The sequence below is a fragment of the Stegostoma tigrinum genome, chromosome 11 (genome assembly GCF_030684315.1).
Source record: "Stegostoma tigrinum isolate sSteTig4 chromosome 11, sSteTig4.hap1, whole genome shotgun sequence".
NCBI lineage: Eukaryota > Metazoa > Chordata > Chondrichthyes > Orectolobiformes > Stegostomatidae > Stegostoma > Stegostoma tigrinum.
Window position 1 is genome coordinate 49,782,557 of NC_081364.1, and position 26,222 is coordinate 49,808,778.

At 39.0% G+C, this 26,222-nt stretch overlaps 1 protein-coding gene across 2 annotated transcripts in view; it reads right to left on the reverse strand.

The window, feature by feature from the left end:
- LOC125460192 (receptor-type tyrosine-protein phosphatase gamma-like) overlaps positions 1 to 26,222 on the reverse strand; it is a 693,348-nt gene that overhangs the window by 178,817 nt on the left and 488,309 nt on the right. For both annotated transcript variants that reach the window (XM_059649945.1, XM_048547332.2), the window contains exon 8: positions 22,695 to 22,875. In XM_059649945.1, coding sequence (XP_059505928.1) covers positions 22,695 to 22,875 — 181 coding nt within the window. The remainder of the gene's footprint in view (positions 1 to 22,694; positions 22,876 to 26,222) is intronic.

The window sequence follows — 26,222 nt, forward strand, 5'->3', positions numbered from 1 at the left end:
CAATAGCCTGTTCCCGCTTTTCACCGTTGTCTTTTGATCCTAAACTGCTACATCCAGCACCTTTTCTGTGAAGGCATTAAAACCCATGCAGTAGTGGTTCTCTGGTTAAATATATTAAGGTCATTCAATTTCTCTTCATAATACCTCAACATGTTTATTACCAAACAATAACAACTGAGCGTAATGGTAGCTCAGTGGTTAGCACTGCAGCCTCCCAGCACCTCCAGGGACCTGGATTCAATTCCAGCCTCAGGTGACTATCTATATGGAGTTTGCACGTTCTCTCCATGTCTGCACGCGTTTCCTCTGGTTTCTTCCCAGACTCCAAAGGTGTGCAGATTAGGTGGACTGGCCATGGGAAATGCAGGGTAGGGTAGGGGCAGGTGGGTCTGCGTGGGATGCTCTTCAGAACGTAGTGTAGACTTGATGGGCAAATGGCCTGCTTCCATACTGTAGGAATTCTATGATTCTACTCTATGAATCCCTACTTGCTGCTTCTCTCTGATCCATACTCCTCCTTTTGGTTGAAAAATTGACAATTCTCTCGGTTAATGACAATGATTAAAGCTCCTGAATTGTTTCTTTGTCCAGAATTTTTCAAGTTTTGTCATGGTTTTCCATGATAATTCCTTTGAAAGTAATGGAAGCTGATCTCCTCCACGTTAATAGGTCTTTTGGCGATGTCTATTCTGCAATGGTAATGATCAATAATAGTGCCAAATAATTATCATGATTCTTCTTGAGGATCTAAGTTATCATTCTGATTCCTAACTCTGCTTCACTGTTAGCTTACACATAATATGATGAGCTTGTTATGTGAATGAAACCATCTTCCCTGGCAAATTCTGAAAATTGCATGTTTGCAAACTGCAGTCCATTATTAGAAACAACAGTGTCAGGTAAACTGGGAGTCAAATAGATTGCTTCAATGATTTTATCATCATCTCTTCTGCAAGACTGCACGAAAGATTTATCATCCACCTTGAGTAAATAGTGGATTTTATGTCTGTATACTTCCCATTCCTAGCCTTTTCCTGTTTTGATGAAAATATTTATGCCACTAAGGGCTCTTCCTGTTCCTAGGTGTTGACTGGATAAGCTCTGTAATATTTTGAAACACCTCTTCAATTGATTAATTCCTGGCCACTAAGCCCAAGAAAGTAGGACTCTTGCTCTACATTTTGATGTATCTAGATTTCTATGATGTATCTTTGAAGAACAGCACTTTTGGAGTTTTATATTTCCAAACTCTCATTAAATACAAAACAAATCATCTAAAATCTCAAAATGTTTCAATTGTTTAAAGTATAATTTCATGTTGGCTTACTGAGAATGTATCCTGGTCATCCATCCCTGTAATATTTGCAAAACAGCAAACATTTCACAATCACTTGCCTAAGGTTCTCTGATTTGTTGGAATGTCTTCAGCAATGCTGGTAAGTTTCCTGCTACTGAGGAAAAAGATTTCTCATTCTGCTATCAACTCCTTGTTTATGAGCCTTTTCCAATGGAATTCTGGACAACGAATCAGCAGTTATTTGACATTTCCTTGTCGATATTTGAAGTGGTTGAATAATATCTTAACAAGCACAACCTGAAGCACTGAATATAGGAGACAACTTCACAACATCTTTCATATTGAAGGAGAAACTAGAGGACTGTGATGTATTTCAATCTCAAAACCCAATCCAGGAAATAATCCAAGCAATTTTTGTACACGAACATTGCTGTTTGGGTGTATTTTCCAGTTGTGGGATACTTTTTCTCAGTTTCTTTTAAAGACTGAAGTTCATCTTCCTGGAACTGTAGCAACACTGCACCTGATCCTGTGAATGATGCATTGTTGATTACTACAGGTTGTAATACGCAAGTGCCTCTGAGAAAGTTAATCAATTTTTCTCAAACTAATTTATTTGATCAATATTCCAGCATCAATGCTGGCCTTGGCTCAACACCTTCTTGATTAATATCAGGTTCAGAATGAATTTCCTACTTGATTGAGCTTTCCTAAAAATTTTGTTCTGTATTCTTCGCTGGAGGAAGTCCTCTGACTGCCATTGTTTTTGTGGATCAATCTTTAGACTCATACTATGTGATAAAACAAAGAACTGTGGGTCCTGGAAATCTGAAACAAAAACAGAAATTGCAGGAGAAACTCAACAGGTCGGACAACATCTCTGAAGAGAAAGCAGAGTGAACGCTTAGTCCAGCAACCCTTCTTCCATCGACTTCTTTGTTCTGAACTCTGTTTCCTCTCCACAGATGTTGCTGAGTTTCTCCAACATTTTCTGGTTTTGCTTGAAATATGTGACCTATTGTAGATTTTCAAAATTCACAATTTGTCATTTAATGTTAGTTCTATCCCCTGCGATGCTTTCAGAACATCCCCAAATCTACAAGTATGTTTCCACTTTGTTGATCCTTAAACAAAGTTCCTTTCTTTCCTCAGAGTATTAGGCATGGTCCCCTGGAATATTTCAGGTGCTAATGCTACTCCAAGTGACAGTCAAGTAAAACAGACTTAGCCAAAGGTGTGATAAAAGTAGTTAACAATCCCAATTTCTGGCCAAAAGGTACTTAATAGAATTCACTGTTTGAATCTAATCTAATGAACAGTGCTCTTTGCCAACTTTACAATGCTATCATCAAAGGATGTTAAGTAACGATAATCAAATTGGCACAGGGCCTTGAGTGCGCCTTGGAGCATATCGTATTCAGTGTGAAAAGTGCTGGCCAATTCCATGAACACAAGCAGATGCAGCCTTGCTGCAGTATCCTGCTGCTGTGTCAGCCACTCAGCCTTTCCTGCTGCAAGATAGCATGAAAAAGTTCTGTGTGAACGATGACAGGACATCAGTTATGAAATTCCCAAAATTAACAAAGCCTAATAATGGGAAAACCCAGCCTCTAACTGAGCTCCTTGTACTTTGGTTAATTTGATTTAACTACTTTACTAATTAATGTGATTGTTGAATTGAGTTTTCTCGTTATCCATTGGTCCCACAGCCACAGAATTAAGACCATAAGACCATTAGACATAGGAGTGGAAGTAAGACCATTCGGCCCATCAAGTCCACTCCACCATTTAAATCATGGCTGATGGGCATTTGAACTCCACTTCCCTGCACTCTCCCCGTAACCCTTGATTCCTTGTGAGATCAAGGATTTATCGATCTCTGCCTTGAAGGCATTTAACGTCCTGGTCTCCACCGTGCTCCGTGGCAATGAATTCTACTGGCCCACCACTCTCTGGCTGAAGAAATATCTCATTTCCGTTTTAAATTTACCCCCTCTAATTCTAAGGCTGTGCCCACGGGTCCTAGTCTCCCCACTTGACCGAAACAACTTCCCAGCGTCCACCCCTTCTAAGCCATACATTATCTTGTAAGTTTCTATTAGATCTCCCCTCAACCTTCTAAACTCTAATGAGTACAATCCCAGGATCTTTAGCTGTTCATCGTACGTTAAACCTACCATTCCAGGGATCATCCGTGTGAATCTCCGCTGGACATGCTCCAGCGCCAGTATGTCCTTCCTGAGGTGTGGGGCCCAAAATTGGACACAGTATTCTAAATGGGGCCTAACTAGAGCTTTATAAAGTCTCACAAGCGCATCACTGCTTTTATATTCCAACCCTCTTGAGATAAACGACAACATTACATTCGCTTTCTTAATCATGGACACTACCTGCAAGTTAACTTTTAGAGAATCCTGGACCAACACTCCCAGATCCCTTTGTACTTCTGCTTTACGAATTTTCTCACTGTTTAGAAAATAGTCCGTGCCTGTATTCTTTTTTCCATAGCGCAAAACCTTGCATTTGCTCACATTGAATTTCATCAGTGATTTCCTGGACCACTCTCCTAAACTGTCTAAATCTTTCTGCAGCCTCCTCACCTCCTCAGTACTACCTGCCTGTCCAACTATCTTTGTATCATCGGCACCTTCGCCAGAATGCCCCCAAGTCCCTTCATCCAGATCATTAATAACATAAAGTGAACAGCTGCGGCCCCAACACTGAACCCTGCGGTGCACCACTTGTCACCGGTTGCCATTCTGAAAAAGAGACTTTTACCCTAACTCTCTGCCTTCTGTCAGACAGCCAATCCTCTATCCAAGCCAGTAGCTCACCTCGAACACCATGGACCCTCACCTTACACAGCAGCCTCCCATGAGGCACCTCATCAAAGGCCTTTTGTAAGTCTAGATAGATTACATCCACTTAAAAAAAATGTAAATTACCTTTTGAGTTTCATGTCTTGTGCTACTAGTGTGATTGGTTATAGGATGCATGGAGTATTTTTCATTCAGGTCTGTCTTAAAATGAAAATAATGGACCCAAATTACACATAAAAAGGACATGCTAAGTGAAACAGAGCCTGAGGGCAAATTTTATCAAAAATCAGCTAGGTGTCATTTTTGGCATGCAAATACTGTCCCCATGTGTTCTCGTGACTGTTCTTACGCTATCTTCCCCAACTTGCCTCATTATGTATGCACCACATCCCCGTGCACCTTTGTATTCTCCCATTGTATTCTCCCACTGCAACAGACAGAACTACTGATTGCTAGTGAGACCTCCAAGAAGTCCTGGTGCCATCTTTAAAGCCTAACAGTGCACCCAGCTAAGTGCTGGCAAAATGCAATAGTCCTGAAGGGTTAGTTATATTTTCACCAGACAGCTTGGACCCCACTTCGCTGATGGGCACTTGGAGTTCTTGCTGAACAGTGAATATGCACCTATAAAGTGTATCCTGAGATACTGGTGACTAATGGAGGTTCAGAGGACCAAGCGGCGAGCTAAAGGTAGCAGGTAACCACTTTGACTTTCATGTCAGGAATTGTTGATGTCTCATTTCTGCCCAGCAGGTGACAGAAAGGGAAACTGCGTGTCAAGAGATTAGATTATGTAATAACAATACATGCTAATGCACGCAAAGAGGCCTGTCAAAATTTGCTACCGAGAATCTCACCTCACTAGTAGACATTGGAAAATGGGACTTGTATTCTCAACATCAGAAAGCTCCTCATTGAAGCTGCCAACTTCATTGGATTCTCTTAACCTTCCTGCCAATTACCAATTCGTCCAGGGGCTGAGAAGGTTCTGCCCTAGGTTTATGTAAAGCACATTTCAGATCCTCTGGACATTACAAAGCATCACATGCCCAAATGAGTACCAGAATGGTCACGACTGTGACGTATGACTGAATCTTTTGGTCTCACAGGCAGTAAACCTGGAGGTAGAAAGGCAACTCAATTAGACAGGATCAGGGTTGTGGCATCTCAGTACCTCACCATCTTCCTGTCTTGAAAAGAATTAGGCTTTGAGGCCCAAATTCAACCTTCTTACCATGCTGCCAATTAAGGCCGTTAACTGAGGCTAGTTAATGATCACTTCAGGACCAATGAAGGGCATGCTCCCATCTGGCCTGCAGTCATTGCAGTTCCAGGTCAGGCACAAAAGGATCAGCTAAACAGCCTGCTAAACGAGAGGAGACAGGTTGTCTTTGGGGGTTGGGTCCATCGATCTGCATTGATGACCAAACGATTAGACATAGGATAGGAGGGTGCCTATTATGCCAATGCTTCTGACCCCCCACGGCATCTTGTTTCCATTACCCAACCCCCTTAAGATCTCACCCACAATATTCACCTGGATTGCTCTTCCATACTGTGAGTCTGGGCAAATGTTGTATAGCAGCCACCACAGCCTGCTTTGTATTGCTGCCAAGAGCTAAAGTTGTCATTTTTTCTTTGGGTGGCAGCTCTTGATGGGCAGGAATTCCAAAATTCTGGTTCCTGATGCTGCTCAACAGCTGACTGGTGACTAACTAAATGCACCATTACTATACGATCTGGTGGGTTTCCAGAGCCTAACAGGATGTGGGTTTGTCCCTGCTAATCTCTCCTACTTTCGAACTTAGCCTGAAAAGGTGAAGACTCCACTAATAAGCTATTTATAAGTATGTTATCACTTGTGTAATGTAGAGAATGAATCTATGTTTTGGATTGTTGGAATCAGATGAAAATCTGCCACAACATACTTAGACTGTTTTGCCTCCATGATGAAGTGGAAATGCAATATCTTTGTTCTATCAAAACTAAATAGACATGCTATCACTAGGATTATCTTACCGAGCATTTCCTATGTTTAACTGGAGTAATATTGTCATGCTTGATGCTACCTATTTGTATTTTCAAATCGTAAAATACAGCAAAAAAAAATTAGGCTCACAACTGGTTTGCTTTTTCCTTGTGATCCTCAATTTCTTTCTAGTGCTTTTCTGGATCACTTTTAATTTGGCAGTGCCGGAATTGTGGCTAAATCTACGGAGTATTTTCTATAGATTCTATTTCTAGTTCATCAGCAGGAAGTAGTCTAAAATAATTAGTCCATTCGTATTCCTTGTTGGGTATGGACATGTGATTAAATATATTTCAGAAAGAGTACTACCTGTTTAATTATGATTTTAAAAAATTGTCTGAACAAAATAAGCTTCGGCTGTCCAACACTTGCTGTTAACATCACATGAACAGCTAGATGGCCATGCTCCAGATAGGTATCAGATATAACGAGCTGCCAGACAAAATCACAGCTTGCTGTATAGGAACAGCAAGTATTTGTGCTTTTCATTCCATTGAACAATCTCTTCCTATGTGTACATCATAACTGTATTTTGCTGCATTTAAAGGGTTTGGTTCAAAACGTTATTCCCCTCCAAACAGTTAATAAGATGCTGACAGATCTGTGAAAACTGCTATACTTACACCAGGCTTAATGAGGTTCTAGAACTTTAACACATGGGCCTAAGCCCTGTAATTTCAGTTAAATAGTATTTAAAGTTTAAAGTGGCAAAAAATAACTCACAATAAATGGTAAAAATGCATAAATACTCACTTCAAGATTCAGAGCTAGGGTCATGGTATGCTTTCTGTTCACTGGATTCTCATAGCGCAGCAGCTAATGTAGAACATTTAAAAAGTGTGCTGGCTGAAGACACGTATGCATGTTTGATCATGGTTATCAATGAGATAAAAGTACGAATATGTGCATTTTGGAAATGTGAATTACAGGAAATGTGGAATCTTAAACACAAATGGAGGAGTCATGATTTTACTGAGCAGCAAAATAGGCTTGAAATGCCAAATGGCCTACTCCTGCTTCTAATTTGTACATTTGTGTGTCTGACACTATCGCCATGCACAGCTGGAACTGCACATGTGTACAAAATGTGAATAATTTGTGTCTGTGCAAAGTCAGACTGCTGGGATCTGTAGGCTGATGTGCAACTGAAAATTGCCTTTCTAATTGGTTGGGATAAGTTGCTTTGACACTTCAACAGTAGTGGGTGTTATTCAAGGATTTTGCTTAAATATTTGAGACTCCAAGGTTTTGGAGTAGACTTGTAGCTCGGGTTGTGGGTGTTGAGGTTGGTTGGTTCACCGAGCTGGTTCGTTGTTCTGCAGACATTTCATTACCCAGCTGGGTAACATCATCAGTGTAGCCTCTGATGAAGCGTTGGTGTGTTTATCCGCCTGGCTTTTAAACTCTGGGATCTGTTGAGTTGGATTGCCTCACTTCCAGTTTTCCTTCGTAGTGGAGTATATATGGGTTTGAGTTCTATGTGTTTATTGACGGCTTTCTTCTTGGAGTATCAAGCTTCTAGGAATTCCTGTCTCTGCTTAGCTTGTCTCGGGATTTTGGTGTCTCAATCAAATTGGTGGTTCTCCTTATCCATTTAAGACTCCCCGTGATTCTGAATAATAATGTAGTACTTCCCAGAACTTGCCACTCTGTATATTTTTCTTTATAGATAAACATGTATAATTACTTTGAAATTCTGAGATAAAACTGAGATAAAACCGTTGCCATTTCGAGTGCATTACAAAAATCTCACTGATGCTGTTTGGTTTCTGAGAGTTCGACTTGATTCCAGACATTATGGCCTTGATCTAAATGTGGGTATAGATTGAATTCCACAACTCAAATGAGCCCATTAGGTTATGATATTAACAAGTCTTTTGACTAACACTGTGGAAAGGAGTGCGTTAAAACTGCGCTCAGAGCTAATGAGGGGGGGAGATGCTGAAATGATGTGAAGGATAGAACCGTCTCAGCTGCAGGGCATCTCTCAGGAGTTTCTCAGGCTGAATCTTGGGCCCAGCTACCATCAGCTACCTTCTCAATAACATTGACCATAGGATCAGAAGTGTGGCTGCTGCTAATGACCGGGTTGTTGCTGATCTTAAGCTTGTAGATACCCAGAACACATGCCAGCAACAGACAGATTTGTCAAGATCCACCAAGCAGAATCAATGCTGGACTATTTTGTATTGCCTCTGTTCCTCATGGCGAATCTTCGGTACCTCAGATCATCAAGACCATGTTTTGCGGAAAGCAGGCCTGGATTACTCCGGGCAGCTCTGCACATGCAAATACCTCAAACCCCAGAGGGTGCCCTCTCCAAACAAACTGACCATTTCTCTCAGAAAATCCTACCCAATGCAACACACTGTGCAGTCATCAGGCTGCACACCTCTGTAGTTCATCAGTTGATTGATTCTGGAGCTGTTTGGGTTGGGGTGAATTGATGTCCCTTGCAGAATAATTGCAATCTGGTTTTGGCTTCTACTTGTACCTGGGTAACTGTACCATAGTCAACTTTATTGCAGGAAATTTAGAAGCTGCTGATGATTTTGCAGCCACTGAATATGATGCGATACAAGAAAACAGGCATTAAACTTAATCAAGAAGTTCATGCCCTGCAACTACACGGTTAGAAGACATAAACTTATAATATACGGTGTATTGTACAACAAATTTTTATATTAATGGACTATGGAAGTAACTTACTTTACTGGGATTTTCAGAAATCTTCTTCTAATGAATCGACCACTCAGACTTGGTGAAATTTGCTTTCTAAAATAATGGTTACTTTGGAGAAATATAACTTACCCCCTAACCAGCCTTTAATTTTTGAAATGGCTTTTAATTTTCAGGAATTTGAAAACTGAGGGGTTAAGTGGTCTCATGATCACTATCATCAATCAATTTTAGCTTGGCAATTATTCACAATGAACCTGGAGAAAATCAACAAGAAGGATGAGTTTCACTTGTCACTACAAGGGAGGCAATGCATTGTCTATCAGATAGAAATGGTGCTCAGCATAGGGAGGCCATGATGGAATTAAAATGCCATTAAAAGGCACTCTTTTCCTTCTTGTAGAAAAAAATCAGAGTTGTTTCAAAAATTGTTTTCCTCGCGAGCAAGTATTTACGCAGAAGTAAATGGACCATGGCTGGGTAGTGGAACAGCTGATCTTGAACAAACATTGAGAGACTGTAACTAACTTTCTGTTATTTATGCTGTAAAATTTAATACATTTTTGCTTCATTTCTACTTATCTTTATTGTCCCATTTGCTATCATCAGCCAGCGGTATTAAATATTCCATGAACGATACTTGTTTACAACATTATTTAGACCTGTCTTTATTATACACTTCATGCAAGACTCCCACCAAGGACTCCTCATTAATGGGGTGATGCTCTTCAGCATGTTGCCTAGACAAAATACTCTCCAGAAACCTGCTTAGCTCAATCGTTATAACCGGAAGCGATTTCAATTTAGTGACCTGTTATGTAGCTGTCTAATACTGTCAATGTACTGCAACTGGCTGATAAAAAGGCTACAGCACATGCATTTATAAGAATCTACAATACATACCAACTGTAGTTACAATAATTGATAATTCTGCTTTATGTGAGTTTTCTATATGCCATATTAATATACTACTGAAGTCGATGACACTGTACATTGCAACCATCAAAAGCTACATATAAATCATGTATTTGAGCATCCTACTTTGTAAGCTGAATTTGACTATAAATCTCTCAGCTTTTTGAAATCTTCAGGAAAGCAGTTTATTTCCAGCTGATAGATTCTTTGTAGCCATATCCCAACCTCTCTTGACAGCCTGATAAATACTTGCAGCAGAGTAGGAATATTCTGCGACTAAATGCCAAATAATATTTTCCTTAGGGAATGGAGGGAGTTTACTTTGATGAGTTGTCTAAATGATATGTGTATTATGCTGAGTTTTAAAGAAGAAAACTTATAGTACTTAGGCTTTTCAAAGCTTATTACATTCTGTTTGGATCAAAGACAATTGAACTAACAGAACAGTGAACACATTGCATGATGTGATGAAACAGAACTATTAACAGAGGTTATTTTGTAAATCGAAGTAACCAGGTAATGTGAGGAATGTGTGGTTGGCAAACAGGTATATCTACACTCCAATAGAAGATTTCGAACCAGCGCCAGTGAATGAATACTGACATTGTTCCAATTCAGGATGTTGTGAAGGTTGGAGGAAAACTTGCAGTTGGTGGTATTCCCCTATGTCTGCTGCACTTGGTTGCAGATGGTAAATATTGTGGGCTCAGAAGGTACTGCTGGAGAATCCTGTGTGAATGTTCCTGCAAAAGTGCACCTTGTTGGTGGTACATGCTACTGCCATTATGAGCCAGTCTAGGAGGAAGTGAAGATTGAAGATGTTAGCTAGGACACCAATGAAATGCACGGTTTTGTCCCAGATACTGCCAAACTTCATGAGTGTCATTGGAGCTGCATCCACCCAGGCAAATGGAAAATAGTCAATCACACTCCTGACCTGTACCACCTTGCTCATGGTGGACAGTCTCTGGGGAGTTGGTGAGTCAGTGGCTGCAGGATTTCTAGCCCTTGACCTGCTCTTGTACCACAGTACTTCTACAGTTGGTCAAGTTTAGTTTCTGATCAATGACAATGCTCAGGATGTTGAAACTGAGGCATTCAGCCATTTTCTTTTTTTTGGCAATGATGCTGATATCATGGAATGCTCAGGGAGATGGTTCGATTCTTTCTTGCACAGATGACCATGGTCTGTCAGTTATAGCCCAAGCCTGAATGCTGACTAGATCTTGCTACATATGGACAATAGCTACTTCAGTATCTGACGACTCGTGAGTAATGCTGAATGTTGTGCAATCATGAGCAAGGACATCCATTTTTGAGTTTATGATGAAGGGAAAGACATTGTGAAGCACTTTAAGATAGTTGAGCCGAGGACATAACCTGAGAAATTCCTGCAGTTATGGTCTGGGAATGAGATTTTTTGTCTTCAACAACCACAGTCATAGCCATATGACAGCCCAGAACTTGAATATTACTGAAATAGACATCTTTTGCTGAAGCTTTTCATTGTGTACTCATCAGGACAAATGCAAACCAGCTGTAGGTTTCTTTGCCTAATTTTGACCTGATGCCTTCAGGCTCATGAGGTCCAGAAACAATGTTGAAGACTCCCAGGCATCTCCCTCTTGACTGCATACCACTGTGTCACCACTTTTGGTGGGTCTGTGTTGACAGTAGAAGAGGATATACCGAGGTAGTGATGGTGGTGCCTGGAACATTGTCTCCAAGATATGATTGCTTGAGTATAACCACTGTGGGAATAGCTCTCCCAACATTGTTTGTTAACAGTGCTGGGTTTGTTATTGTCATTTCTGGTGCCTTGATCAATGCTGGGTAAGTCATTTTTGTTTCAGTCCTTAACAATATTTTTTTGGTAATAGGTTGTCATAATGGCCTCGCCTGACCATTTCAAAGGATGTTTAGGATTTAAAAGATATAGGCCATGTCAGATAAAGACAGCAGATTTCCTTCCCAAAGGACATTAGGAAAGCACATTTACAATGATCAACAATGGTTTCATGGTCACCATTCGTAAGATAAGCTTTCAATTGAATTCAAAATCCACCAGTTGTTTATGTGGCTTCAAACCCAGATTCCCTGAGCAGGAGCCAGGGTCTCTGGATTTCTCATCCAGTGACAGAACCACTTGCCACCACCTTCTCTGATTCTTTTGGTGTTCCTGAAAATCAGTAATGCAACCAGTTTTGATGGAGGGTATTGGGCCCTTTACTTCCTTCACTAAATTCCACCCTAATTCTACACATATATAGATGGCATGATGGCTCAGTGGTTAGTACTGCTGCCTCACAGTGGCAAGGGCCTGGTTTGATTCCAGCTTCAAGTGACTGTCTGTGTGGGTTTCTTCTGGATGCTCTAGTTTCGTCCCACAGTCCAAAAACATGCAGGTTAGATGGACTGGCCATGGTAATTTGCCCATGATGTCCTGGGATTTATGGGCTAGGTGGATTAGTCAAAGGAAATGCCAGGTTACAGGGTCTGGGTGGGATATTCTTCAGAAGTTTGGTATGGACTCAATAGGCTGAATGGCCTATTCCCACGCAATAGGGACTCTGTGATTAAATCTAATAGTCTTGGCAACTTAACAAATGTATGACAAAACTACAAAGTTTAATCCTGAACTGTTTGTGATTAATTGAAGATTTTAGATTTCTATTCAAATTATGCCAAATTTTCCCATTTGCAGCTTAAAGACCAATTTAGTCAAGTGGAAAACTTATTAATAACATTTTTACTGTGAAATTGTGATTAATAAGGCAGTCTGAGGTTCTGAACAATTATCATTTTCTAATCTGATTTCAATTGCATGCATCATTCCCCCTCAGAAGGGAAAGCACAGTGAATGGCTACTGCACATTTGCAGATTGACATATTTTCAAATCAATTTGTCAGACCTAAATTGAAAGAAAACTACAAAAAGTTTGTGAATTAAACCCTGAAAGTATAAAGCTTTTTAAATATACTGGAAAATATTTTTAAAAGTTTACAGGTGAAAATGATGATGTGATTCATATTGATATATGATTTTCCAAAGACACAGTATATATTATGGGTAAAGCTAATGAAGAATCATGATTCACATTTGAAAAATATGTTGCATGAGGGTTATTTTCAAATGAAGATTGAGCAAGATAATTCTTTGAACTCTGATGTGTTGTGCTCTCACCCAAAAGAAAAAGGCAATTTGGAGAGTAGGGAAACTTTATAAAACAAATCAGACTTGCCCAATATGTGGTAAAAAACTAACAAATTAAATCAAATCTCATTTTGTTTGAACTGATTCTGCATTTGGAGAGATTGAAGGAGAACACATGCATAAGGCAGAGATATCTGATTTAGTTGCCCTTATCAAAGAGACTGAGATCGTTGAACTTTAGCAGATTTTTGCAACCAATCCAAATTTGTAATGGGGATCTTTGGCCCCCTGTCAGCCATCCTGGTGGGATGGTGATGAAAATGGTGAGGAGACACATAACACAGCACCAGGGAAGGGAGTTCGATGAGAAAAATATAGCGAGTAGGGGACTGGGAGAAATATAATGGGCTGAATCTTCCAACGAGTAGCAATCTCACACAGATTGCTACATTAACCCTTTCTTTTTGTGAAAGGATGGAGTTCCATATTTCTGAGAAGAGATGCTACTCAAGGCTCCCTCAGGTTAGAGCCATACTTCCATTCTGACAGTTTTTTTTTGTAATGTACAACTGTCCGAGGAAGGCAAACAACACCCTCTTTTCACAGCAGTCAGCCACCGTGGTCTGAAATTTAACAGTCCTGACAGCCGTTTTGATAACTACTATCAAGTAGTAAATACATGAAGTAAATGTGGGCAGCACAGTGGCTCAGTGGTTAGCACTGCTGCCTTACAGCACCAGGGACCTGGGTTCGATTCCACCCTCAGAAGACTGTCTGTGTGGTGTTTGCACAGTCCAAAGATGCGCAGGGTAGGTGGGCTGGCCGTGTATTCAGGATGTGTAGATTAGGGGGATGGGTTTGGGTGGGATGCTCTGAGGGTTGGTGTGGACTTCTTGGGCTGAAGGGCCTGTTTCCACGCGGTCGGGATTCTATGATTCCATGAAACATGATCTGTTGGAGTGCTGGGAGTTGGTTGCCAGATGGATAGGGGAGTAGATTGCCAGGTAAATAGTTTGCCAGCTGGTAGAGTACCTTGGTGCCAGGGAGGATTATAGAACCATATAGTACAGAAGAGGCCCTTTGGCCCATTGAGTCTGAAAGCATGGTGCTCACTGGGTTGGGTGCCAGCAGGTAGATGTAAGGACCAAGGATATGATGCTAAATGAATGGGGGTAAGGTGCCAGAAGGATTGGGTGCTGGGATTAAGATATCAGAACTGTAGTGAGTAGGGCTAGAATTCCAGGGTGCAAGGGGACCTGGTTAATGATATAATGTTGAGGGTAGGATGGATAAATGAAAGAAATTAGACATGGCAGGTGTTAAAGAGTCTGGATGCTGGGTTTGGGATGTTTAGATCTAGAGATGGGGGGCAGTGGTTGGGTCAAATCCAGTTCCAGCAAGAATGGGGTCATATCCAAGTCCAAGGAGCAGTGTTTGGGTCAGGCAGGTCAAAGGAGGAAGCTCAGCGACAGGGGAGGAGGAGTTTAGTTCCTGGATGGGTGAGGGGTGATCAGGTCCTATAATGTTAAAAAGAGGGCTGAATTGCCGGGGTGGGGTGTCAGTACAGGGCCTTGGGGTTAAAAGCTGCCAAGGAGAGATGAAGTTGAGGTGTGTAAGGTAGGTATGAGTTCAGTTGTATTTAAGAATCTAACTTATCCTGAGAAACACTACTTAATTTCATCTTAACAGTCTGATTCTCCTACTTTAAATGGAGAATTTTGCATAGTTCCTTTCATGAAGAAATCAATTTACGAAGCAATTGCTTTGGAGACTACTACAACACCCCAGTTTTTTTTTTGCGGAAACCCCTTGCGCAACTCTCATTTAAACTACTAGTTGTTTGATCAAACTGGAATTCTAGCTAATAAGAGATCAGGAAAGTGAAGGATTAAAGGACATCACAGCAATGACAGAAGGAGGCATAAATTATTACAGGAACTGGTAGGAGGTCAATGAGGGCCACATTTGCTGTACAATCCACTTTCAAATGCAGCTTCCATTGCTTTTGTCCATTTTTAACATATTATGCCATAAAAAAGCAAGAGAGGAACAAAGCAAAGTTAAAAGAGGAAGCAGAATAACAGAGGATGAGAAAGACATGAAGAGGAGGAGAGCCAAAGACATACATGAACACAAAGCCATCTACTACCACTAAGATGATGAATTCTGCAACTCCAGTTTGACAATTGTCCAATGCAGGTGACTGGTCAGCAGTTATCACTCAAAATGCCCGTTCATGCTAGTTCAAGGCCAATACTATATTTCTGTATTTGACCCATGAACTTTAAGTGCCAAGAGGCTATTTGGAAGTAACACATTAGCACACAGAACAGTAATCTGGATTATCAGCAGCCTTGAGGTAGGACTGGCAGAGGAAATGGGCATGGTGCAGTGTGTGTCCAGCTGACAGCAGCTAGCACATGGTTAGTACAAGCAATTCTATCACTCAAGGCTTTACAAATTGTAAATATTTACAATGTTTTTGTGTCTTTTTTTGCAACTCTTTAAATATCATACTAGTTACAATAAAATTTCACATCAGAATCTACTGCTAAGTATTGGGCTGATTTATATAACCAGTGTGCATTTGTAAATCAGCACACTGACTGATTTAGATGGGTGCCCTGGGCTTTTAAAGATCATCTGATTTAACATCATATGAGATGCACTTCTGGAATCAATAGGGCATTGGAGATTTTGATTTTGTTTTGCCCATTCCACACCTGGCATCAATGTCCAATTTCTGTCCTGCTGATTATAAATCATAATCGTATGCATCTGTACAAAGAAGCAAAGACCAAGTCTTTGCAGCGTATTCTAAGAGTATAATTAAATTAAATTACTTAATTTGCAAATGAAAACTAATCGACACTGAAGAATGTTTACTTCAACTTCTGATATGTGGTAGGGTTTTAAAAAGAAAGATTTTAAATACCTGTGAATAGTCACAACTTGCAAGAAATTGTTGGCATATTTTAACATTTTTCCGACTTGTGTTAATTTAAAATTTGTCTTTAAAGTGATGACTATTGTAAGATGTAAATTTAAAAATTATGAAGCAGTAAAACAAACATCAAATATTAATGACATCTGATGAATTAATTGGAAGAGTCAATAAACATTAAAATTATAAGATAGCTGAATCATTCTGAATTAGCGACTTCACAGTATTCCATCAGCTTATTTCCTCATCTTGTTTGGCTATTCTTCATTTCCAAGTTTCCCCTCATTATTCACTTTCAGTATTTAAATGAAATTATACAACTTGAAATCATCTTTGCTGAGAACAATATGTACAAAGCAATACTGAATGTAAGTGCACTTTATAGAACACTTATGTTTTTCAAAATGACATATTGAGTGATTCAATTTTTAAATCACCACCAATACGAGCCTTCTCATAATTCTTGAGCAGCCCATGTCAGTAAAGTGAAATTATTCTGTTGACCAATTCAATTTACTAGCCAAGAAGAATGACAAGGGAGAAATGACAACAAAATGGCATCAACAGAAGAGTTTTTCTTCAGAGAAAACAAAAAATAATGAACCACTTTGCGGTGAAATCACCAGGGAGAAAAATAACAACTTCTTACTGTGGCTGCTGTAGTACTTCTGTATATGTTTTGTTTACACTGTCCTCCATTCAAAGGCAACTGTGAACAAATATCTGATGGGTTCAGGGAAACAGTCATTTTTAATCTAACTTGGATTCTGGGGAGATATCAATTAGTATAATGACTCAGAACAGTTTAAATTTTCACCATACTTTTTGTTGAGTTGGAGGTGAGACTGTGATTTTTTTTCACCAAAATAACTTTAATATTTAACCACATAATTCAGTGAAAAGTCTGGATTAAATTTCCAACTGATCTTTGACTGTGATCGAGGATCAACAACACTTTTTAAAATTTACTGTTGTTTATTTCTGTACTCAGATCCAGGGCACTATTCACATACAGTGGATCCGGTTGGATCTTCCACATCAGCAAACTATTTTACACCTTAAATAAATAGAAATTAAGACTGGTAGAAATATTGATTTGTTATTACCTATATCAGCCCATTTTACATAATCACACCAAGTTACAATTTGTTCGTTGGAGTTGTCGGGAACCATAAAACTTCTCCTGTTTCAGGCTGCTGTGTTACTATTATTGTTCCAGCAGAAGATATACCTATAAGGGAGACGCTCACGATATCATCACCATATCATGGCAAATAACGTAACAGTATGAACCTCTCAGTCTCCATCTTACAGGCTCTGTCCTCTTGAGTCATGACACACTAAGAGAAGTGTGCTATCCTACATCCAAGTTGTTTAACTTGAGCCCAGATGTACATTGCAGTGATTGCAGTGGATGTAAATACCAAGAGCTGTAATAAAAATTCACTGAAATCAGCAGTACTATTTGATTCACAGTGAGATAGGTCATCATTACATCACACCACAACACATCACAGACTAACCATCCTATCAGCTAATCAAAGATACATCTGACCATGGAAGGAATAGTCATATTGCTGCTTGTCAGATTGTTAATTAATGTGAAAATTTTTCTATCACTTTGCATGCCAACTGGAGAGCATAAAGGTACAAAGACAATTCAAGAGTAGGAAAGCCATTTAAGCCAATGAATTACAATGAAATTTCTGAAACAACAATAAGATAAATGACCAACTAAACTCTTTTAGGATACTTATAGTGCGATAAATGGTAATGCCCATAATGAACAAATATCATTTTCTGAAGAAGGGTCTAGGCCTGAAACGTCAGCTTTCCTGCTCCACTGATGCTGCTTGGCCTGCAGTGTTCATCCAACTCTAAACTTTGTTATCTCAGATTCTCCAGCATCTGCAGTTCCTACTATCTCTCTCATTAACTTAAAACATGGGTTTTGTACTCAGGAGATCAATGATCTCATACTAAAGCTACTGTGCTAACCTTATTGACGAGTTGTTTAAAAATAAAAATTCTGTTTCAGTTAAGTGATGAAACAAAATTTGCATTGATCAAACAAGTGAAATCCTTCAGGAGTTTAATCAATCTATTATCACAGCAAACTGTGAAGAAGGCTCTGAGTTCATGGTGATGAACTGTCAATAGGTCTTCTGAATTATTTTGTTTATTTGAATTGTGTTTCATGAATTGTTAATATCTTATAAACGCAGCCATTAATGATGTTCGACAGATTCAAAATGATTTGCTATTATTCAAAATAAATCCTATTTGCAATAAACAAAAATTTTCAAGAATCAAGATATAAACTATATGCATTACTGTGCTTTTTTAAAACTAAATAAAATAACACTGCCATTAGTTCTGCTAAAGACAGCCAAAAATGGTGAAAATTTCAGTAAGAAGAGACTCAAACAGAAATTGAACACAGAAAGTTGCACACTTGTAGCAGTCTTTCTATATCTGAGAAGCTAAAGGCTTTGGACGTTAACGTTCCTTCAGAACCGGAATCTGGAAGAAAATTGAGCATTTGAATAGGGACGTGCGAACATATTAATTTCCAGCTGATTTGTTAAATAACTTCCTTTTTCAGCTGCTTTATGTTTTGAAAAGTAAGTGTTTTTACTTCAGATTTCTGACATTTGCCTAATTAATTATTTTTGTAAATTCGAGCTGAGTTTTGGAAATATTTAATATTTCCGTTAACTGATGAGTTCACGTAGCAGAGATAAAGTCAGGTAGCTTGGATTATAACAAGACTGGTTTAGCTCTAAGCTCTTCATTTTAAATCAATTCTTGTTTATATGGATACCGCATGCCTCAGTTCCAATTTAATTTCACTCCAGTAAGTTTTCTTGAGACTGCTTAATTTGACTCAAATTGATTCAGCCAGTGATTTCTAGTGAGACACAGTAATGTCACAGGCATAAATACTTCACAAATCTGATTCAACTGAACTTGCCTGTTCAGGATTGAATTTTTCATTCTTCACTAATTCAAGTTATAGGAAAGATAAAATAGAAAGTATTAGCCTACATGTGCTGCTAAATTCTTTAAACATGTCTAAACACAGAAAAACATGTTGATTTTAAAAATTCTTAAGCTTGTTTATAAATCCTTCAATAGCCTTGCTCCTTTCTGTTTCTTAATCTCCTCCAGTCCTATAGTCCTCCAAGATGTTTACTCTCTTCTATTCTTGACTCTTGTGTATTCCACTGCTTTTCATTGTTCCACTATTGATGACCTTCTGCTACCTGGGCCTCAAGTCTGGTTAACCCTCCTGCTCCTGAGATGCTGCTTGGCCTGCTGTGTTCATCCAGCCTCACATTTTATTATCTTGGAATTCTCCAGCATCTGCAGTTCCCATTATCCCTCACCTCACTGTTTGTTTTCAAATCACTTCTTAAAACCTACCTATTTGCTAAGCCATCGGTCAACCAAATACAATGTCCTTAAAATTCTCATAGTACATCATGCAATGCTTACAAGTACCTTTAGAGGTTTCATTACATTAAAGGAATTTACAAATGTCAGCTTCAATGTGTTATTATTATAAAAACATTATAAAACAATTATGGAACATTAATTTTTCAGCAACAATAATACTAAAGTAATACGTTTTATCACAATTATCTTGTGTCAATTACCATGTTGAAAATTTTGTAGTTAAATTTATGTTTAATCTAAGATTACATGAAGAACACCTTCTGCAATCGCCTGTGAACAATGATTGTCATATCAATTGCTTCAGGTTGCAGAGGTGCCTACTTTTGAATGAGATATTAAACTGAGGCCCCATCTATTATCTAGTAGAAGATCCCTATTGTGAAAAAAAAAACAAGATGTTCTGCTTACTATATATCCTTCAATCAACATAATGTAAAACAGATAATTTGGTCATTGTCACAATGCCATTTTTGGGAGTTTGCTGCTACATTTCCTACAAGTCACTACAATTCAGAATTACTTTAGCAGCTGTAAAATGCCTTTATGATTATGCAAGGCACCATATAAATGCTATCAGGGACAATGGGAACTGCAGATGCTGAAGAATCCAAGATAACAAAGTGTGGAGCTGGATGAACACAGCAGGCCAAGCAGCATCTCAGGAGCTTTTGTGCTCCTGAGATGCTGCTTGGCCTGCTGTGTTCATCCAGCTCCACACCTTGTTACCATATAAATGCCAAACTTCTTTCTGTTTAAGAAATATTCTACCTTTTGAATTAGCTGAACTTAATGCTGCCTTATTTATTATTACTAGTACTTGTCAGAGCACGATCCAGTCCAAACCAGTCAGATTAATTTTTAGTGATAATGGGAACTGCAGATGCTGGAGAATCTAAGATAACAAAGTGTGGAGCTGGATGAACACAGCAGGCCAAGCAGCATCTCAGGAGCACAAAAGCTGACATTTCGGGCCTAGACCCTTCATCAGAGAGGGGAATGGGGTGAGGGTTCTGGAATAAATAGGGAGAGAGTGGGAGGTGGACCAAAGATGGAGAGAAAAGAAGATAGGTGGAGAGGAGAGTATAGGTGGGGAGGTAGGGAAGGGATAGGTCAGTCCAGGGAAGACGGACAGGTCAAGGAGGTGGGATGAGGTTAGTAGGTAGGAAATGGAGGTGCGGCTTGAGGTGGGAGGAAGGGATGGGTGAGAGGAAGAACAGGTTAGGGAGGCAGAGACAGGCTGGGCTGGTTTTGGGATGCAGTGGGGGGAGGGGGTGAGATCAATTTTTATTACATTTAAAATCCATTTTGCAGTTTTTGTTTAAGAACCTGAGTAATCGTGCATATTGAAATATATTGTAATTAGCTGCAAAAAGAAACACTTTAATATTACATAGAAATACATAAGATATACATCACAGAACAGGCCACTCTGCCCAACCAGGCTATCCCACTGTTTATCAGAGATAATGGGAACTACAGATGCTGGAGACTCCAAGATAACAAAGTATGGAGCTAGATAAACACAGCAGGCCAAGCAGCATCTTAGGAGCACAAAACCTGGCGTTTTGGGCCTAGACCCTTCATCAGAAAAGCCAGCTTCAGAAATGTCAGCTTTTGTGCTCCTAAGATGCTGCTTGGCCTGCTGTGTTCATCCAGCTCTACACTTTGTTATCCCACTATTTATGCTCTACTTCATATAACATTGTTAGCATAACTTTTTATTCCCTTCTCATTCATCTGTTGATTTATTTTTCCATTAAATGTATTGGTTCTGTTTGCCTCAACAACTCTCTGTGATATCAGGGTTCATATTCTCACCACTTTCAGGGGAAAGTTTCTTTGTAATTCCCTCTTTGATTTCTGTGTAGCTATTCATCAAGCCCAATATTTTGGAACCATTATAAACAATGAACTGCCATTACACATTTATGGAATTGTGTGTTTGAATCTGTAGCTCCTTCTGTTTCTCCACATCTTCAGTATACTTTCATTAAATGTACCCTACCCTTCATTTATTTTTTCTGTGAAAGGCAGTGTATTACACTTATTCATAATAAATTAGATTTGCTATTTCACTAACCTACAGCTTTCTGAAGTTTATATAGTTCTCCTAAATATTTGCCTAATCTTCTACTTTTGTCTAAACAGCACATTTTGAAACTGTGAACCCTATAACCAGATTATCCACTGATACAAACAATGGAAGTGAGCCAACACTGATTGATGGTGAACATTTCCTAGCATTCTTCCCATACTCATTTACCACATCTTTGGCTATCAATCAACTTTCTATCTGTATTTCCTCCAAGCTACCTTCATGGAAATTCCATGTCTGTTCCTAACAACGTGTTAAATTAGCTGGTCTCTTGGAAGACAATGATGAACTAATTTCAGTGACCTTATCATATTGCAATTGCATAAACCATTTTGTTTGAGGTCATGAAAATCTTTTCCCTCCAAAAGGGTTTCACTTGTAACATGTATGGAGATAAATGGAAGAACCAATTCCTATGCTAAGTAAAACTTGTAATGTAGGGTCTGAATTAATCTATTACTTTACAGTATTAAACATTATCTGACAGCAAAACAAAAATGCCTGAATCAACCATGAAAAAATTACTGTAGTAGTTAATAGTTTCTAAAATACTTTGCTAGTTTAACAGCTAAATAACTGTTTCAAATAGTGCTATCTTGAAAAATGTGTTGGCTTATGGTTAAGAGTTGTATTGTGCACCCCTTTTGTAACAATTACTTCATGTAAAAATGTTATTTGAGCTTTTAATTATGATTGATGCCATGGCGTGTCATTTTAAACAAACTGTAAAAAATTGCCACACAAACTTTCTAAAATGAAAGCAGTGCCCTTTTTCGGTTTGACACAAAACTTAGCACTTCAATGCACTCAGTTTATTTCAGCACAAAGCACACCGGTACTTTCAATTCATTGTCTGTAATCAATAAAATTTTCTGCAGCACACATAAAAGAATATGAAATTTAATATCAAGACAATGAAAAATGAAAACAGCGAACAAAGAACTTACTTTTAGGAAAAAGCTCTTCCACTGCATATGATAGCTTTGGAAGAATGCTCAAAAGTGTTTGAAGTAATTTTAAACTGTTTCAAAACAGGCATAAATGCAACCCATTTTATCTTGAAGAACAATTTTTCGAAGATCTTACTCGATTCTGAACAGTCATATTCAACTTGAAGCACTAGATTAATCTGAAACTGGTTCGGTAAGGTAACACGCTGCTCTGTCATACTGATTTTGAATAGAGAATTCTATATTTTGGCCTGCTGTGTTCATCCAGCTCCACACTTTGTTATTTCTATATTCTGTATATTATTTTAAATAACATAGCAACTTGGTGAAAAAACTCAGCATAAGAAAATTACCTTCTGTATTGTGTAGAACCCCTGGGTAGTCAGTTGCCTGACTCCATGACTCTTTGACCGCAGACTTGTAAACCACCCTGTCATTCAGTTTCTGTTGTGGTCGGAAGTTGTTCCTCAAGTACTCCACTGATTTGACATGGTCTTGCTGTTCAGTGGTAAATATGGAGTAAAAAGCATCCAGCTGCACAAAGCAATCAAATGAGAAGAAATTAATGCTGATTAGTGAACAAGTAATTCATAATGGAATATCTAGGGTATAAAATGCTATGAAACCAAAACTGATATGGTGTAAAGGAGGCAAAACAAACCATAAAATCCATGCTTGTGACCCTGTCTGGCCTTAGTTCCTATTCTGCCATGCTATGATGAACATTAAAGTTGAAGTTTCAACAGTACATTTTGCCAATCTCATTATTAATCCATTGTGATAATGGTCCAATTTTACATTTCCTTACAAATTGCCCATGACATTGGCCATAATCAGTTAATGAATCCAAACTGCTTTCATATATAAGCCAACAATAAAATTGGGAGAGAAACTTATGAAATCTTTTCATCTTTATATCTTGTTGTTAAAGCCAGCTGAAAAAGAAAATGCTGAATGGAAATGCTGACATAGTAACTTACAATATGAAGTTAAAACTAAAATTTGCAATCTTCCAGGTGCATTCATCAAATTTAGTTTATTGGCTACTCCTGTCATTCTTGTACTTCTATGTAGTATCACCAAAGGATCTATACTTGAGAAAATACTCAAACTTATTCTGAAAGAGATATGACAGGACATTTGGAAAATCACAATACAATCAACAGAATTAACATGGTTTTGTGAAGAAAAGTTCTGTTTGATGAATTTACTAGCGTTCTTTGAAGATGAAGGTGAATAAAAAGAAATAAGTAAATGTAACGGATGAAGGCGATATCAGTAAATGTAGTGTATTTGGATTCCCAAAATGCACTTCATAGGTGCCACAGGGTAAACCAGCACAGGTAGAGGATTGATAAGCCAACAAGGAACAGAAGACTGGATTTTAACAGAAGTTGGTTCAATGTCAGTGCTGATAAATTTCATGGAGGGATGCTCTCAGCCCTCATGAAATTTCTTACGTTAATCTCCAAAATTCACGTTATTAGTTACACATGTGGCGATGCTGTCACTTTAAAAGGCTATTTTGTCCTGGGTTTTTTTTTGAGGAGAGTTTGAGGCAATAAAATGTCTACTGGACCCAGCCTAAATCAATAAGTTCAGAGGCCTTTAGGTTTTTTTTAACAATATTGGTAACAATGGAAGGGGAGTGACCAGTTCTCCCAGATCAGGCTTTCTAGTTTTTCTTTAGCTGTATCACTTGGAAGCTGTTGGGGGTCCCAGAAAGGTTACAAGCTTCGGTCAATGATTCCTAATTGTGACTTTCTCTGGAATCTCCCCTGATGTTGTCCCCCCACGCTCCCCCACCCCCGCCACCCCCAGGACTGAGAAGCTGACTGTGAGAATCTGTGTCTGAATTTACCTTTTTGCCAAGGGGTGTGTTTATGGGATGTTACTATATCGGAACAATTGATCAGTAATAGGGACTCTACCTATTTTTCAGTTAAGTAAATTATTTCTAAATTCCTGTTTCTTTTGCTTCTATTTTAACTATTGTATTTAAATAAATTGTGTTCTGCTTAATGTCGAGTGGTTTGACCAGGTGCACCGCATCTGGAACAAGCATTTCGCATCTACCTTTTGATAAGAAAAAGTTATGGTCTAGGCTGCCTATTGTGAGGGGCGGGGGGGGGGGGGGGGGGCGGGGGGGTGGGGGGGTTCTGGTCTGGTCCATGACAATGCACGACACTTCTGTGTCATACATTCGTCCTGCATTCCCTTTTGCCAAAAGGGAGGTACTTGCCACTGCTCGTGCTATTTTTAAAGCCCAGCCATGCACCAGGTTAAGCACTGTCAGCCAGGTGTTGCCTTTCATTGTGCACACACTGGCATGAGAACCAAAAAGAAATGTTTATGGGGCCACAGAGGTGGCACAGTTGACACTCCAGTGAAAATACAAGTTTACATTCATAAATGTCTTGTTATTTCAGAGCCTTGTCATACTAGTTACCATCTTTAGTGTTATCCTATCTTAAAACTTGATCAAAGGAGTATTAGTTATTCCTTAATATCCAGCGTGGTTGAATATCTTCTCAATATGGCCGAATATGTTCAAGGTGGGGCCATCACATACTGGAAAATCTTCAAACATTTGAAAATGTTCATGTTTATTTTCAAAGGCAAACAAACAAGAGCAGCATTTGCATTTTCATTTGAAGCAATTACAAGAATGTGGAAAAACGTAAAAACATCAGCTTTGGTAGAAAGAACAGAAAAGGAGCATTTTATTTAAATGGAGAAACACTGTAGCATACTATGGTAAAAAGGACATCCTTGCTCATGAAAAATGAAAAAGTTAATGCACAGGTGCAGAAAATAATTAGGAAAGTAAGTGTAATATTGCTTTTTATTGCAAGGGGGTTAGAGTTTAAAAATAGGGAATACTTCCTTTATCTGTACAAGATATTGATGAGATCGTACTCTGGAGCACTGTGTAAAATTTTGGTCTTCTTACTTAAGAAGGGATAAAGTTGTATTGGATGAAGATCAAAGAACATTCACTATGCTGATTCCTGGGATTAAGGGATTCCCTTATGAAAAAAGATTAAGCAGGTTGGATCAAAACTCATTGGTCAGATGAATGAGAGTTGATCTTCTTGAAACAAGCAGGATTGTAAGAGAACATGGCAGGTTAGATATTGAGAGGGGAGTTTAGACCTAGATTCTAGAAATAAGAGACCTCCTGCTGAAAACACAGACAAGGAGGCTTTTTAACCTCAAGATTCATTACCTTTGGAATTCTCTTTAACATGGATCTGCAACATTTGACTACAAATATATTCAACATTGAGTTGTACAAGTTTTTAATTGACAGGGAAGTCAAAGGTTCTGGCTGATCAGGCAGAAAAATGGAGTCATGGTCACAATTGGAGCTGCAATGATCTCAATGAATAGTGCAGCATGTTCGATATGTTGAACGGCCTACTCCAATTTCATCTGATCTCTGAGTCCATACCGATTTCTCATCTACTGCTGTCCCTCAGCAACATCTTGCGAGAAAACATTTGTTTCCACAGATAAATCCATCTTTACTTCACCACCAAATCTCTTGATCCTTTCGCTGTTCTTAAATGGTCAGACATCCAAATGGTCTTCCATCCAGCACAGAATGACCAGAAATTTCCACCAATTAAATATTTAGCAAATCTGAAACCACCACATACTCTGTTCCCTCATCACCAACTCTATCCCCTAAGTTGCCTGAGCTATTTGTTTCAGATTGAACCAGATGGTTTGCAAGCACTGGCAGCTATCACTTTAATGCTGTGGCAGGGACACTGTGCACTCAAAGCACACACCACCTTATGCACTGGACCAAACTGTATCGCTGGTCTCTTCATTCGTTACTAATGGTGCTCACTCACATTGACCCTACTCATTCC